General features: G+C 38.4%; 1 protein-coding gene and 1 long non-coding RNA gene across 2 annotated transcripts; one reads left to right on the top strand and one right to left on the bottom strand.

Moving 5' to 3' along the window:
- The first annotated feature begins 647 nt into the window (after positions 1-647).
- ftcd (formimidoyltransferase cyclodeaminase) lies at positions 648-15115 on the top strand. Its single transcript, XM_082524433.1, has 14 exons — positions 648-810; positions 2342-2525; positions 2600-2728; positions 4501-4589; positions 4796-4975; positions 5277-5414; positions 7318-7449; positions 7537-7598; positions 13541-13667; positions 13746-13907; positions 14062-14105; positions 14347-14485; positions 14722-14817; positions 14901-15115. Exons 1-14 carry the CDS (start codon positions 757-759, stop codon positions 14982-14984), a joined length of 1620 nt encoding a protein of 539 aa, XP_082380559.1. The 5' UTR covers positions 648-756; the 3' UTR covers positions 14985-15115.
- On the bottom strand, positions 8615-10215 carry LOC309700702. The gene is made up of 3 exons (XR_014274723.1): positions 10155-10215; positions 9270-9393; positions 8615-8944 (listed from the first exon to the last, which is right to left on the bottom strand). It is a non-coding gene; the product is annotated as an uncharacterized lncRNA (long non-coding RNA).
- Positions 15116-15714: the final 599 nt, after the last annotated feature.

Here is a 15714-nt window from a genome sequence, read left to right as displayed (position 1 = left end):
TACAGACACGTACGTGATCACTACGGGTTTTCGGCTAGGTGGCAAATTGGTCACATGCTGCCAAAGCCACCCTTGTCATTTTACAGCACTTGTACCTAGACTGACCTGGTTTAACCTAATGTTGATACCTACTTTCTTATGGCCTCTTTGTCTGACTGATGATGTTAGGGTAGGGTAAAGTCATAAATCCAGGTAACTGGAAGTTATTCTGAGTATGTTGAATTTGTTTCACAGCACAGAGCCCAGATGTTTATGGCTATCCTTATATGTCTCACACTGTACTGAAATTGGCAAAAATTCAGCTACAGGACGCTAGCGAGACAGATCTCAGTGAACATAGAGCTAAAGGATAAAATTATTAGAATGAAAAGTCTATGTTTTATTTTAGTTTTCACAAATTCAGCATCAGTAATGTCTTGAAGTATGCTGATTGGTTGGTCAAGGATTTAGGAATAGAAGGAAACATGCTTTTTCTGCCCTTCTGGACTGGACTATCTCAAGAGCGCAGCCTGTGATCAGAAACTGAGACAGAGTTCTCTTATGTAGAAAAAATCTGCTGGCATTTGAAAGAGTGTCTGTGTGCAGAGGTGGTAATCATTGTCAGGTGACCTACATACTGATCTGCTGCACACAGTTAATGATTGAACCGCTGCTCAGTGTCTGTCTGAGGGGTTCAGAGGTTTTTGGAGGGGGGTATGTGAGGTTGGACTTGGGTGAAACTGAACTCTTTGGGTTTTCATTCAGTTAGCAGGCACCATGGCTCGGCTGGTGGAGTGTGTCCCCAACTTCTCCGAGGGCCGAAACAAAGAGGTGAGAGGAGGACTTTTCTGCCTAATTAACATTTAAACAGTTTAAAGTAAATAAGTAAAGGTGTGTGAGTATTATCAGCAAAATGTGATTCAAGTATAAATGTGCTCATTGTGAATTGAAATGCTGTTTGACTTTAGTTTTAAAGTTACAACTGCAAGTGTTTGTATTTGCTGCTTTGATCTGTGTGTTTGATTTAATAGTTTATACATCTTTGACATTGAGATGATTTTAAAAAATCAGAAAAAACTTTAGGCTCTTTTGGCAGTTTGAGATCATGAGAGAGAGAGAATCGGATGATTCCCTGTGAACAGCACTTGGTGACAGTGGGGAGGAAGAACTTCATCTTACAGGAAGTAGCCTCCCTCAGAGGAACAGCCATCTGAGGAGAAAGGAAAAGAGAAAGAAGAGCATAGCAAGATCCTAGACTTCATTCTTCATTTGCCTTTGAATTTAAAATAAAAATATTGACAGATTTCTGGATCTTTACTGAACAGGAAGTGCATAAAATGCTAGAATATAACTTAAACTGTCAAAAACTGCGGTTCAGTAAAAAGTGACCAAGATATGGTTTAGAGTAATGAGATATGTCATTAAACATTAAACAGCTAATCTTTTTATCTTTAAACAAACAAAATATCTTTAAACTGCTCTGAAAACAGTTTAAATGTCTCAACATGAAATCTGCAGGAGACTGATGTGTTTAACGTGTGAGTGAGGTGCTCTTGAGTTCAGATTATCTGTTGAAACATTCGTTAAACAGACATTAAAGATTCACTCCAGAGTAAAGCTGTGTACTGACCTTTGCCCTCTGTTCCCACAAGAGGAAAACAGTTCCACGGAAGTGGGAACATTAAATAATCAGCTGATTTTCTGTTTAACCACAGAATATGCTTGTTTTTTGACAAACTACACTGTTCTCATATTCCAGCAGCACTGGCTTGTAAAAAATCAGCTGCCAATCAAACCAGAGTACAGTCCAAATTGGACACTCACTGAAAGCATCTGATGCTTTATGATACCAAAAATACAAAACAGGTGAAGCTGAAACCCAACTTTATGAAAGAGAAAGGACGTATGTCGTTTTCAAACTGCAGCAACTGGTGTCCTCATAACAATGTAAATAAATAAATAAATAAATAAATAGAGCCGATGCAGTACATTGAGAAACATGTTCCTAATTTAAGATTTTGATACTTGTTGCTAACACAAATTCTCAATTTTTTGATGTTATCTTTGTTCTATTTCCAGTTTAATGCGGGTTTTAAATCATTTCAAATTGTTTCCATTTTATTTCAATGACAGCTGAGTGTAAATTTCTACAGTTATAGAATCAATTCTGCATAAAATTCTGGTCATTCACTTCATTGTGATGCTCATTAGAGCCATTATTACAGTCTAAACTCTGGCCACCACAGTATCCTTACTCGCAATCCAAAGTGTTCTTGCTCTTTATTAACACAATATTTCCTTTGAGCTTGACTAACTAAAGCAGGTGAGCCACATTATTACAACTTCTCTATGAACTGTTTAGGTGATCGATGCCATCTCAGCAGCCATCTCCAGCACACCCGGCTGCAGCCTGCTGGACGTCGACCCTGGAGCCTCCACTAACCGCACCGTCTACACCTTTGTGGGCTCTCCTGAGGCAGTGGTGGAGGGGGCGCTGAACGCCGCCCGCCAGGCCTTCAGCCTTATTGACATGAGAAAACATTCAGGTGTGTCTGAGCCCAGCAGCTCATCTCAGGGAGCTGCTTCCTAACATCAAGGCATTAACATGTTTCCTGTCCAGGTGAACATCCTCGGACCGGGGCCATGGACGTTTGTCCCTTCATCCCCGTCCAGAACGTCAGCATGGACAACTGCGTGCAGTGTGCCAACGTGTTCGGACAGAAACTGGCAGAGATGCTGCATGTGCCCGGTGAGGCTCATTAAAAAAAACAGCTTCAGCTTTATTGCAGTCAAACATGCAAGAAAACAAGAATGAGAAACAGAATAAAATTATAAAACTAAATGCCAATGTAAAATTAAAAAAAAATAGTCAATTTTTATTGTTTATTAGGAAAACTAAAAAAAAACAAAAAACAGCAATACCTGGATAAGACAGACGAGACATAAAGCACAAAAAGCAAGTAACACAGACAGACTTATGACAACCTGCAATGTTTCACAGTTGTGAGGTTTTTGTTGTTAAGCCTTTTTCTCCACCCAGTGGTTTTCTAATGATGGCAACAATGTCTCCTTGTTTTGTGGAAGGTGCTGATCAGTGCCCAGAATTTTTGTGTGAGTTAGGTAAATGACAGAGGTGCTACTTAATTCAGAATTTCATATTGTAAGTAAATAAGTCTGGAATTTAATGTCTTTTGTAGCTGAGGAAATCAGACTGAAGTGGAAGGTTTTGGTTTGTTATTCAGGACTATAAGAGCTGTACGGAGACCGATTGCACAGATGCTAGTGTTGTATCAGTGGTGAGAGACCAAGTACATGAAAAAAAAAATCACCTGTCGCATTCAAATGAAGCCAAAGAGTCAGAAGTTGATTTATTTATTGTTTCTTAACTGAGTCAAAAGTCTTATCTTATCTTGACTTCTGAGATGAAAATAAAACACTTTATGTTAGAGCCCAATAATAACATAATCCTGGGCCAATAATGTGGCAATAAAAGAGTGGGAACTACGTATTACTATTTAATTTTAATGTACATACAAGATAATAAACAAAGTAATTTTTAGTTGACCACTATTGGCCGAAATGTATAGCATAGAATAATGATGCCTGTGAGGGTAAAGCTGTTAGTAACAGTACAGTAATATTTTTCTAAGAATAAGAGAAGCTGTGAGCAATAAAATAGTAATTTCTGTGCAGAATTATGGGAATACATTTATAATAACAGTGATGTGGTAGTAATGGCATGATAATAAGATAATAATGCACGTTGGTGTTTTCATATATTAGGATAATATTACAATATTTATATGTGAAATGAATTTTCCATATACCTTAAAAAGGGTCCTTTGTTTGAATGTAATAATATTCAAATATTTTATATTTGATGCTGTGGTGTACTTGTGTGGTAGTTTTTATATAATAACTATAAATCAGTGCAACTAAATATAAGACTACCATTTCTACTATGCTGCATGCAAAAGCTAAAAGCCAATGAAACAAGCTATTACTAGTTATTATATTGTAATTGCATAGTGGTATACGGTATTATGGAACTATTGTCCCTTTATGCCACACTCCACACTATTACCATGTTCTTACTGAGTTGTCAGTAAATTGCTGCCAAAGTCAGAGAGCAACTTTGTCACTACAAATGCAAACATTTGGACGTCAGCTCCAGTGCATGCTGAGCCCAGAACAAAACTCCAGAAGTGCAAATGAGTGGGTGGCACTGTATTCCTGGTCATTCTTTTAAGAGCTGTTAAAACAGACTGGTCAATTTTGAATGAGAACACTAAAGTAAGGGGGATGGGGGAGCACAGAACTGGAAGGTTAATGAGTTAAAATGATTTGGGGGTTTTTTCCTGACTGCTCTGATTTTTAAAAACCACAAAATGTTTTTACATTAGAACCAAAAGGGAGGCTTCACCCTCTCAGCAATAAACCCGAGATTCAAGTCTCAGCTTACTATACACTGTTTTTGGTTTAAATTCAAATTAAGAAGTAAATAAGGTTCTTTTTCCACAGTGTATCTTTATGGAGAAGCAGCTCGAACAGAGACCAGGAGAAGCCTCCCATCTGTGCGAACAGGAGAGTACGAAGCTTTGCCTGAAAAGGTGAGGACTCATCAAATCATTATCTCCTTTCTTCTTCGCTCATTTAGTGTTGTGTGGCTCTAACTTCTGAGAATGATTTCTAAAAAAAAAAAAAAGGTTTCTTTGTAACAGCAGGGTCAGTGATTGATTTTTATTTTTAACTTGAAATATGGTTAACCACAAGAAAATTGTCTCTATTTCCAATTACAATGTTTTTCTCCCTCCAGTTGAAACGTGATGAATGGGCCCCTGACTTTGGCCCCGCCGACTTTGTACCATCTTGGGGCGCAACAGTAACTGGTGCTCGTAAGTTCCTCATTGCCTATAATGTGAACCTGATCAGCACTAAAGAACAGGCTCATCGCATAGCACTGGACATCCGGGAGCAGGGTCGAGGGAAGGACCAGGTGCGTCCTGGGAATCTGGGTTATTTATTTAGCTTTTCATGCTGTGGGTGTTGCTCGTTGTCATGACATGATTAAAATGTCCTTTTAGGATTTCTTTCTTCCTGTTTTGTTGATGAATTTTTCAGATTTTTCTTTTTTAAATCAATTTTTTTCTAATATTTTCCACTTTTTGGAGAATTTGTTGAAATTTCCAATTATTTTTGAATTTCTTATGTTTGTTTGAAAGGTTTACTTAATTAAATAGGACTTGATATAAAACTAAGTATTAAAATCTTTTTTTCTTCTTCTCTGTGTTCATAAGCCTGGGCAGCTGAAGAAGGTGCAGGGGATTGGTTGGTACCTGGATGAGGCTAACCTTGCTCAGGTTTCCACCAACATTCTGGACTATGAGGTGACGCCCCTCCATGCTGTGTATGAGGAGATCTGCAGAGATGCGGAGGTTAGAGCTGTGTACTTTGTGTCGTTTCTGGGATGCTTAGAACTCAAATTACACTGCTGGAAATAGTTTATTTTGATGCACATGCTGGTTTTTTTTGCAAATTAGCATTATAATACTCATTTTCATTTTTCCTGTAGTATATAAAAATTGATGTATCTCAAAAATAAAATTATGAAGACACTCAAAATAAATTTCCTGTTGTTGGAAACTTTTTTGTACAACTTTTTTTTATTTACAGTTTTGAGGGATAAACCTCTTAAAACCACTTAAGCCCCACGCCCCCGGTACCGGGGGCAAAAAGGAGGACATCTCGTTTAATCAGTTATAACACAGGATGAGAAATATAAGTCCAGACATGTGTGGTATCCACAGAAACCTCAGAATCTCAGCTAAAATGTCATACAAACCATTTCTACAACCACCAAACACATTGAAAACAAGCCATGATTAAACAAGCAGTTACGTAAATGCACAGAAGACCGCTAAACAAACAAAACTGAACCGGAAATTCTCCAGACTTCATGTAACCGGCTAAAGATAGGCTGGTTAGCTTCCAGAGCTATCACTGACTCCACACACACCAAAGTTTCACCACGATCAGACCAAAATTCACTGAATGAGCCGCAAAAGAAGACCACTAAAACACAGAGTGGTGCAAATGCGCTAAGACAGAGATTGGCTTACCATCCCGATTTCCTCCGTTATTTTCGCTGGTAGCCGGTAGCCACGTGATTACAATGGTACCATGCCTACCTAGCCGCATCAGAGCCGTTTTCTGTCAACAACCTCCATTTTAGACCCACCTCAGACACGTGACTGGACAGACGCCACATGCAGCAAATTTGGGCCCACGTCTGATTGGTTGAAGTGACGTGAACGTGGGGCATCGTTCATTCTTGATTTATCTGTTGAAAACAATTAAAAAGAGGTGTCAATCATGCAAATTGACCAAAAGAAACCAAAGTTACAGCTCCTCGGAGTTTAAAAGGCCAGAGACCACATTTAAACGCTTCATGCGCACTGCAGAAAAGGGCCATTACCATGTAAATGTGTGGTTAATTCTTCAAAAATATATTTTAAAAAATATTTTAGGCCTGATAATAAAATTTATTAATTTCTGCTCTTTAATACCTAAAAAAATTCAACTGGCATGGTGTCCAATTATGTGCCAAATTTGGTCTTTTTTGTACTACGTCTGGATATTGATGTATTGACAGGGCAGTAATTTTTCACTGTTTCACTTTAGAAACATAAATCTTTGCACAGATGATGTTTATATGTTGGTTACTGAAATCCTGGAACCAAATGTGATCTGAGGCATATTTTTAAAAGGGTTATATGCTAAAAATTAAAAAAAAAAAAAAAATTAGGCGAGGATAAAATATACTTACTTTTCCTGTGTTCCAGTCTCAGGAACTTTGACACAGTAATATCTGCTTCAATATTTACACCTCTGGTGAGTGTTAGCTTTATTTTGATACCAAGATTGTAAGGACAGAGTTTGTAATTGGAGAGAAATAATCAATTAAATTTGGGCATTACATTTTCGAGCAGGAAGTTCAGAAACCCCCCTTGGTGCTTAAGAGGTTAAATTTCTCTAACTATAAATATATGTAAAAAAAAAACTAAAAACGATTTTAATTTCTTTTGTGGTTTATTGCACTTTTTTGCAATTTTTGTGGTTACTATGGACTTAATGCATACATATTATTAAAATTTGAGCTATAACTGTTGTATTAACGTATAGCAACTTGAAATGCTCCCAAAAAGGGAACTACAGCATGTAAAAATATAAATATAAGCTCTGGCAGACTATGGTAGGTCTTAAAGGGTTAAGTAAAGACCAACAAATCCTTAGACTGTTACTGACTTAATTTTTTCTTTTATTGAAATTGTCTTTTAGGACCTAAACTTGCCTGTGGTCGGCTCTCAGATTGTCGGCCTGATCCCTCTGAAGGCTCTGCTGGACTCTGCTGACTTTTACATCCAGAGAGAACGACTCTTCATTATCAAAGAGGAGCACAAAGTCCGACTGGTCAGCAGATGACTCTTTTTTTTTTTTTTTTTAAGATATTTTAATAAATTATAGGCTCTGTTTGTTTGTTTGTTTGTTTGTTGTCAGGTGATCAGTAAACTTGGCCTCGACTCCCTCGGTCTGTTTAATCCAAAGGAGAGAATCATAGAGTGAGTATTTACAAACTGTGATGTAGTCAGCTGATTCATTATATACTTTATATCCCGAAAAATATATAAGAACATCGAAGAACATTCAGCCCTTATAATGACAGGATTACATTTTATCTGTGAGTAATAAATTAACAGAAAGCAGAAGGACATTATAAATCCTTTTAAAGTCTCTAGAACATTTGTGGAGTGGATTGAGAAAACTGCCAAACCCACCTAATAATCATTGAGGGTTAGTAGGTTGTCTCTGGTACCAGATTTTACATCATGTTTCTGAACTTCTGAACCCTAGCACACCAGTCGGATGCTTCTTTTCCACTGAGATGATGCCAGCATCTGTTGTATTTTGGTGTCTTTTAAGGACCATATTTCAACAAATGTGAGAACCATTTCTTATACAGTGTTAAGGTGGGACATGTCTTAAAAAGAATCATGGCAGACAGAATCTGTTGGTTGACAACCCGTTCTCACTCCCAAAGCGTAACATTTTACGCTAGGTGACAAATCGTCACCATATTACGTTTTCGGCTACCCACCACGTTCCTAAATGACGACCTCGGAAAAAGAGGAAATATGAGAACCGTCTGGACTGAACCTACACATGTTCGCTCTTTTTCTTCAAATCGCTTAGAAACACGCTATTTAACATCATTAAAGTCCTGGTTAAGGTCAGGAATAAGGTTATGGTCAGGGCTAGGGATAAGGTTAGGTTTAGGGCTGAAATACAGGGCTGGAACGTCTACTACCGCGGGAGCGTCATTGCACTGGATTCCAGCAATAACCCGCCGCGTACCATAAGAACGCCGAAGGTCTCCTTTCGCGTTCCTCAGGAACGCTGCGGGACGTGACAAAACGTCGACATGTTACGCCTCGGGAGTGAGAACGCTCTGTGGTTGAATCAGTTATTTTTTTTTATAGTAGTCCCTCCAGTAGTTACTGATATCAGTGGTTCCATATCAATCATATTTGTATCAGTGATATCTGATATCTTGTATCAATGTCAGTTTGTTCTGCAATGACAATATCAAAAACCGTACGTCTCTCACTAGCAGTGCCGTCACTAGAAAAGAGGTCAAACATGTTATGATTTTCATGAAGGTCCTGTTGGGGGATTTAGAGTTTCTCTATTCAGGTGCTCAGAAATTCCACTTTGTAGATGGAGCAGTTCATCTGTCTTCATCTGAGGCAAAAAAAAAAATAAAATTTGAAACATGCCTATGAGAGCCCGATCCGTATGGTCCATAGTCCCAGATCTGTGAGGCTGTGGTTCACCTAATTTGAGGCCAAGCGTCCAAAACAGTAGTTTGCTTGGCGCTTTTCAGCGCTGTTAATTCAATCTTGAAGGCCTGCTTACAAAAAATGAAAAAAAAGAGAGCTGATTATTAGGTCATCAAAACACAACACATAATCACCTGACAGGTTTTCTCTAAGTGCACTGTTACAATTTTAAAGGGCCCAATTCTAGACATGTCCATGTTTACTAAAACTCCCTCTAATAAAATAAGAAAACAACCCAAATCTAACTGACAGAATCCACCCATCACTCAAACAACAACCCCAAGGATCTTAAACACACAAAAATGTTGCTTATTAATCTATCAATATGTTATGGAGATTAAAACTTCAGGGCCACAAAAGTTTTGCCCTACTCTTGGTTTAATTAATACTTACATAGTCTGAAATCAGACTTAAAATCACTCCCTCTGTTCATTCTTCCCCACATCATATCTCAGTGGTTGGCCTCAGATTCCACAGCGTCCTGAGAGTCCGAGGTCAACTGACATAATTTCACCTGCTAAATACACACAAAAAATCTTGTTAAAAGCCACACAGTTATGTTCCCCTTTTAGCACTTTAACATACATAGATTTAGCATAAGATATAAACCCGTTATAACAATGTGTCATCACTAAATTATAAATTTCTTGTCCAAATCTGCCCTTCTGAACAGACCTGACCACCTTAATTTATTATCCTGTTACTTTGCTATTATATCTTTCACCAAGTAATCCTCCTCAGTCTCTGCTATGTTTCCTTCATTGAAAGCCTCAGACACACAGCCACACAGGAAGCTTCTTTCTCACCACTCATTTCAGGTAATTTGCATACTGAGTCATATCTCAAGAAGTTACCATGACAAGAGAAAGGCATATTTAAATCTTACCACATTATTAAATTATTTTATTCCTTCCTAGAAAAATCACTTGTTTTGCTCAATCGACACAAGAGCATTTCCAATTCACTATTTTAAAACTACTTCAAGCTCTTAATCACTTTTTCATTTTCACCAACGTCACTCTCTTGTCATGGAGCTTTTCTGAGTTATTCCTCAACTTCAGAGTTTAAGTGTGTTAAATTCACACTATTTTAACACTAATAAACAGACTCACATGCTCAACATGCTGTCTAATCTTCATGAGCTCTCTCGTAGTTGTAAGGTTAATGCATTTTCTGTTTGTGTGTGTGATTTTGTATGTTTCTTTTTGCAGTGTTTTCCCACTTAAGCAGTCAGTTTTCTCTTCCCCAAGTTTACTAACCCAAATTTTGATGTCCCACCTTAAATAACAGCATTCCTTGTCTTCAGCCAATTCAACCAGAAACTCGGCCTATAAGTTTCTTCCGACCGCTGCATGTGGAAAATTGATCCAGGTCTGCTTTACACCTAAAAATAACAAAACTGAGACATTTTCATTATTATCATGAGTGCTTAAATGACCCACTTCTCTCTCTCCGGCCAGAAATACCAATTTATTTCATGTATTCACCTTGATAAATGTAAGCGTGTTCTTCCTTGCGTTCATGTTATGTGGTCATGTTAATGGAGTGTAAGCTGCTTCTTCATTGCATATGTATTTTATAATCAGGTTTAACTCATGCCTCTTTGCACTGAGCTGTGGATTCAAACTATCTCAATTCTGCTTCTCCCCAAAAGTAATTTCACATGTAACCCTTTGTATATGTGTGTTTTGTATAACCTCATTGTTGTGATATGGTGAACGTCAGAGATGGGCAGTAACGCGTTACTTGTAACGCATTACTGTAATCTGATTACTTTTTTCAAGTAACGAGTAAAGTAAGGGATTACTATTGCAAAAACGGTAATTAGATTACCGTTACTTTCCCGTAGGAACGCTGTGTTACTGCGTTACTAAAACCGTGATTTCGTGCGAGAATGTCTCACGACAGTGACGTAAGCGAGTGCGCCGTTAGTGACAACAGCTGTGTGCAGATCAACAATGGATCACATATCGATTGTGGGAGAGAGTATGAGCGTGCAGCGTTTAAAGCGTGGAAGTACTGACCTTACTTTGAGTTTGATTCCATAAAAAGTGACAAAAACATTAGTGTCCATCGTGCGTGGGAAGAAAACTTCTTTTTACAACGAAAAAACTTCCTAAACTTTCAAGCAAGCACCGAGTGCGCAACGATGTAATGGGAAACTCACAGAGAAACTCGCGGATTCTTCAACTGACCGCGGCACACCTGCACCAGGGTAAACCTCTGCCTACCGCAGTCCTGCTTTACAGGTGAAAATAGAGCAACAGGACCGCTGAGTCTTTGACTTTATTTATGTTCTGCTGTGTTTTACTTGCATCTATTTGAAAGAGTGAGTGTAAACAAAAAAAATATTTTATTTTATGTGCTGGAATGTGTAGAAAATAGGTTTAAATGTTAAACTAATTTATTCAACTCAGAGAATGTTGCATATAATTAAATTTTTGCTTGATGCATAAAGTTAAAAGATTAAAACTGATAAAACAAGTTAAAAAAAAGAGACTTTTCCATTTGATTACATTTTGTATGATGGATTATGCAGAAAAAGTAGAATTGGACTGAAAGATCTATCGCTTTATTACCTCTTCAGGTTGTAAATCGTGTTTTTAAAAAGTAACTAAGTAACTAAGTAATTACTTTTGAAAATAAGTAATCAGTAAAGTAACAGGATTACTTTTTGGGGGAAGTAATCAGTAATTAGTTACTGATTACTTTTTTCAAGTAACTTGACCAACACTGCTGCTAAGTCTTGATCTAAAGACAATGTGCCCTTATTTCACGCACACACACACTTAAATATACTAAGCTCTTTCATTTGCCAGCATTCACACCAAATCTTCAGCGTGCCCAGCAAAGCTCTTTCAGACATCAGGACAATTAACAATTTTCCACACATATCACCATTCTTTCAGCTCAGTTTTGTAGCATCATTCACGCAATACTTTCATCAGCATTTTACACACTTCCCTGAACTTCGTCGTCTCACACACACTTTTTTCTCAAAACAATGTTCACCTTTAATCATTCATTCCAAATGACAATTTTACACTTCACTTATACATTCACACATTTATATATAACAAAAGACTCCCAGTAACTGCCAAGATAAATTATTTCCATTACCATATTCACATCTTCACTTCATCTTCCTCTAGTACTAGTCATCCTACCATTTCGACTAATTTAAAAGCATCTAAGCCCAACTTCACCCACCTTGCTGGTCAGTTGTAGCCGTTATCTGTCCGGGACAGCGGCCCGATTACTAAGTCCTATCTTAATCTATAAGAGCTTCACGCAGCTCGACAAGAAGCTCCACCTCATGAACGCCCAGCGTCGTGCTGGCGCCTGAAGCTTTATGTAAAGCTTACATGTGAGCCACGTTTAAAATGGTCACGCCCGGGGGCCCCACCCCTGTCGGTCAAATGGTGCAAGAAAAGTGGTGCTTGACCACTAGCTATTAACGAGCGTCCCCAGTGCTCGCAGTTGCCAGCTGAATTAACCCTCTCGCCCAAGGACAATGTTCCGCGTCCGGAACAGAGTGGAGGCATAACCCTCAGAACATTTTGCACCCCTAGGAAGTCCAAATTCCCTTCCTAAGTACTTTAAATAATTCTGGAAGCATCACTGTGGACTATAACCGCCAGTTTATTATCTGATGCCCGGGTCCCACCCTATAATCAATGTGGGAATAAAATTCCCTGACCAAATGTCCTAATCTAATCTCTTTTCTTGGCTGACTTAACACACACATAACACACCAACTTCAAACATACATCACAACAACTTTCAACTTCACCCTAAAATTAATCACAATAAATTTTATCAAATATCCCCAAACTTTACCTGTATTTATTTCTAATTACCCAAAGGTATCATGGACATGTCACCTGAGATCTACTTAATAGATTTTATAATTTAGTTTAATTTCCACTACTGAGCCACTTTAATGGTAATAATCATCAATTCAGTGGACAACTAATTTAGAATTCATCCAATGTGCACAATTTTCAACAGGCTTGCGCTTACCTATACTCTTTTGTATAGGTATGAGGTGGTCTGTTGTCCACCTCATATCAGATCGTACCTTAAGGTCCAAATTAGTCCCCTCAGCCGCAAAAGAATCCGGGTCACTGGCACCAAGTATTAAATTCCGGTTCTTTTGGATTCTTTAGGGCCAAGAAAGACATGGCTCAAAAGTGGTCCTTTTACTTTAAAAATTATCTTTATTTTACATATCCAGGATAATGAGACCTGAACACAAAACACACAACCCCAGGTCTGAAGCACAAACGGCAGCCTAGGTATTTATATACTTGCTCTCTACGTCACACCACACTTTAAGTTTCGATCAAACAGCCTAGTTGGTTTCACTTTCTACTGCAATTACAATGCTTCTGCAAAAGCATGCAGTTTCGTGTCAGCACTTTTGGCACAGAGTGTACTCAGAGTTAGGCCTTTCTTATATAAAGCAATATAATTAGCATATAAACATTTAAGATTATAAATTTAAACCTCAACAACATCCAGCATCAATCCTGTGACAAACCCAGAATATTTTAAAATAAAACAAAAGCTATATATAACATTATTTGTCAGTATTATATAGTAGATGATAAATGATGATGATATCTTGTTAAAAGTAGGTGTGGTGTGTATCACCTGTGCAGGTACATGGTGAAGTCACAGGAGGATGGACAGCTGGTGTCTTTGTCTCTGCGGCAGTTTGTTCAGAGCGTTGGTGCTCGGACAGCAGCTCCCGGAGGAGGATCAGTTTCTGCAGCAGTTGGTGCAATGGTACGAGCTTTTAGGTTCATAACAAAATGATACAATTTTACTTTTAGTTACTTATTTTATTTCGTATCCCTCTTGTAGGGGGCCGCACTGGGTGCCATGGTTGGTCAGATGACGTATGGGAAGAGGCAGTTTGAGAATCTGGACAGTGTGATGAGGAGGCTGATTCCTCCATTTTATCAGGCCATGAATGAATTGCTGGACATGGTGGATGCCGACTCCTCCGCCTTCAACAGCTACATGGTGAGGAGGAAGGTCCAACAGCTGCAGAGCCTCAGAAACATCTGCAGGCACCCGGAACCATTTCCACTCTTTACTTCTTTCACTGTAACCAGAGTGTGATTATGTTTTGTCTTCATGTCAGATTTGAGTTGATCATATTCGTCTCATGTTGTAGGCAGCACTGAAAATGCCAAAGAAAACTGCAGAGGAAATGAAAAGGTGAATACTCAAGACTTTAAGACCACCAATTACTGCTAATGACTGAATGCCGTCAGGTTACATTTTTTAAACGTCTTTAAAATGTCCTTGTAACTTTCAGAACCACGTTTCCACCTGTGATCATTTTTTTAAATAATCAAATATTCACTTTGTTCTTTTTACAGCTGAAAAGGTCAAAACTAATTTCATTTCTGTCAGCTGCAGAAACACTTCCTGTTTATTTGTTTGTTGTTCTCATCAGGAGAGAAGCTGCGATGCAGGAAGGACTGAAGCAAGCTGTTGCCGTCCCATTGGCTCTTGCTGAGAGGATCAGCATCCTTTGGCCATCTCTTAAAGAAATGGTTGTCTACGGAAATTTTAGCTGCAAGTCTGATGCTCAGGTGTGAAAAAACACTCATTTCTACTTGTTCTGCTCAGATTCTCTGAAGGTTATAAAGTGCACCTTCAGCATCATGGTGATATAAACTGAGAGGAACTTTGTCTTTTATTAGTGGTGTGTTAAAACATGAATGCATATTAAATATTTTAGTCTTTACTCCCACTTTTCTGTCAAACATCGCCTGCAACAGCAAAGCTGTAAATAAGCCCACCTGTCATGTTTTATTTCTGGTCTCAGGTAGCAGCTAAAGCTTTAGAAACAGCTGTTTTTGGAGCATACTACAATGTCACGATCAACCTCAAAGACATCACAGATGAAGCCTTCAGAGCAGCAGTAAGTGTGTCCATGAGGTTCTTCAATGTTGCTGTTGATATGCTCTGCTTGTGAATAACTCGTTTTTTTTGTTTCTGCTGCAGACCCAGAAGAGAGCGTCAGAACTGCTGCATGAAGCCAAAGACAGCAGTGCTGCCATCCTCCATGCTGCAGAGAAAAGAAACTGAATAGACTGAAGAAATAAATAAAGCTGCACAAGGAAGATAATCTGACATTAATGTGACTTTAAACACTGAAGAGCTGGATACAATGAATGTATTACAAGGGAAAATCTTCAGAATAAAGAGGTTACTTGAAATGGTAAAAGTTTTTAATTTTTGGTCATTTCTTTCCGTTCATATTCACAGAGCAGAATCACAATAACATTTTATTGTAAGATGATTTTCTGTCGGGACAGATTATGTTGCAGTGGACGAACATGGTACTAGAAATACTGGTAAAAATTTTATCGTATGCGATGGCAGACCGTGGAGATGTGGGGAAAGAGGACCCAAACGCCGGCAGGGCTCTAGACTAACTTTTTGCCATGGGCGTACCGGTACGCCTAACTTTTTAAAGTTAGGCGTACTGGCACAAAAGTTAGGCGCACACAAATTTTATAATAATTTATATAATATAATGTGTTTTTCTGGATACACTGTGCTTTTTCAGCATTCAAAGATTGATGACACCGTGTCAGAGCACTGGCTATGAATTTCAGAAGGATCAGGCCTTAACAGAAAAGTTAGCAATAGTTCTTTTCCTATTACAGCTACATCCACTTCTGTCGTGCCTAGGCTGCTCACTAGGGCTGGGTATCATCACTGATTTCTATAATCCATTCGATTCCGGTTTTCAAAGTCCCAATTCGATTCAACTTAGCCTCAGACAGTCAGAAATATTATAATTCTGATCATT

Source organism: Aulonocara stuartgranti (genome assembly GCF_965226115.1).
Source record: "Aulonocara stuartgranti genome assembly, chromosome: 23".
Taxonomy (NCBI): Eukaryota; Metazoa; Chordata; class Actinopteri; order Cichliformes; family Cichlidae; genus Aulonocara; species Aulonocara stuartgranti.
This window is presented reverse-complemented; position numbering and strand designations above follow the sequence as displayed.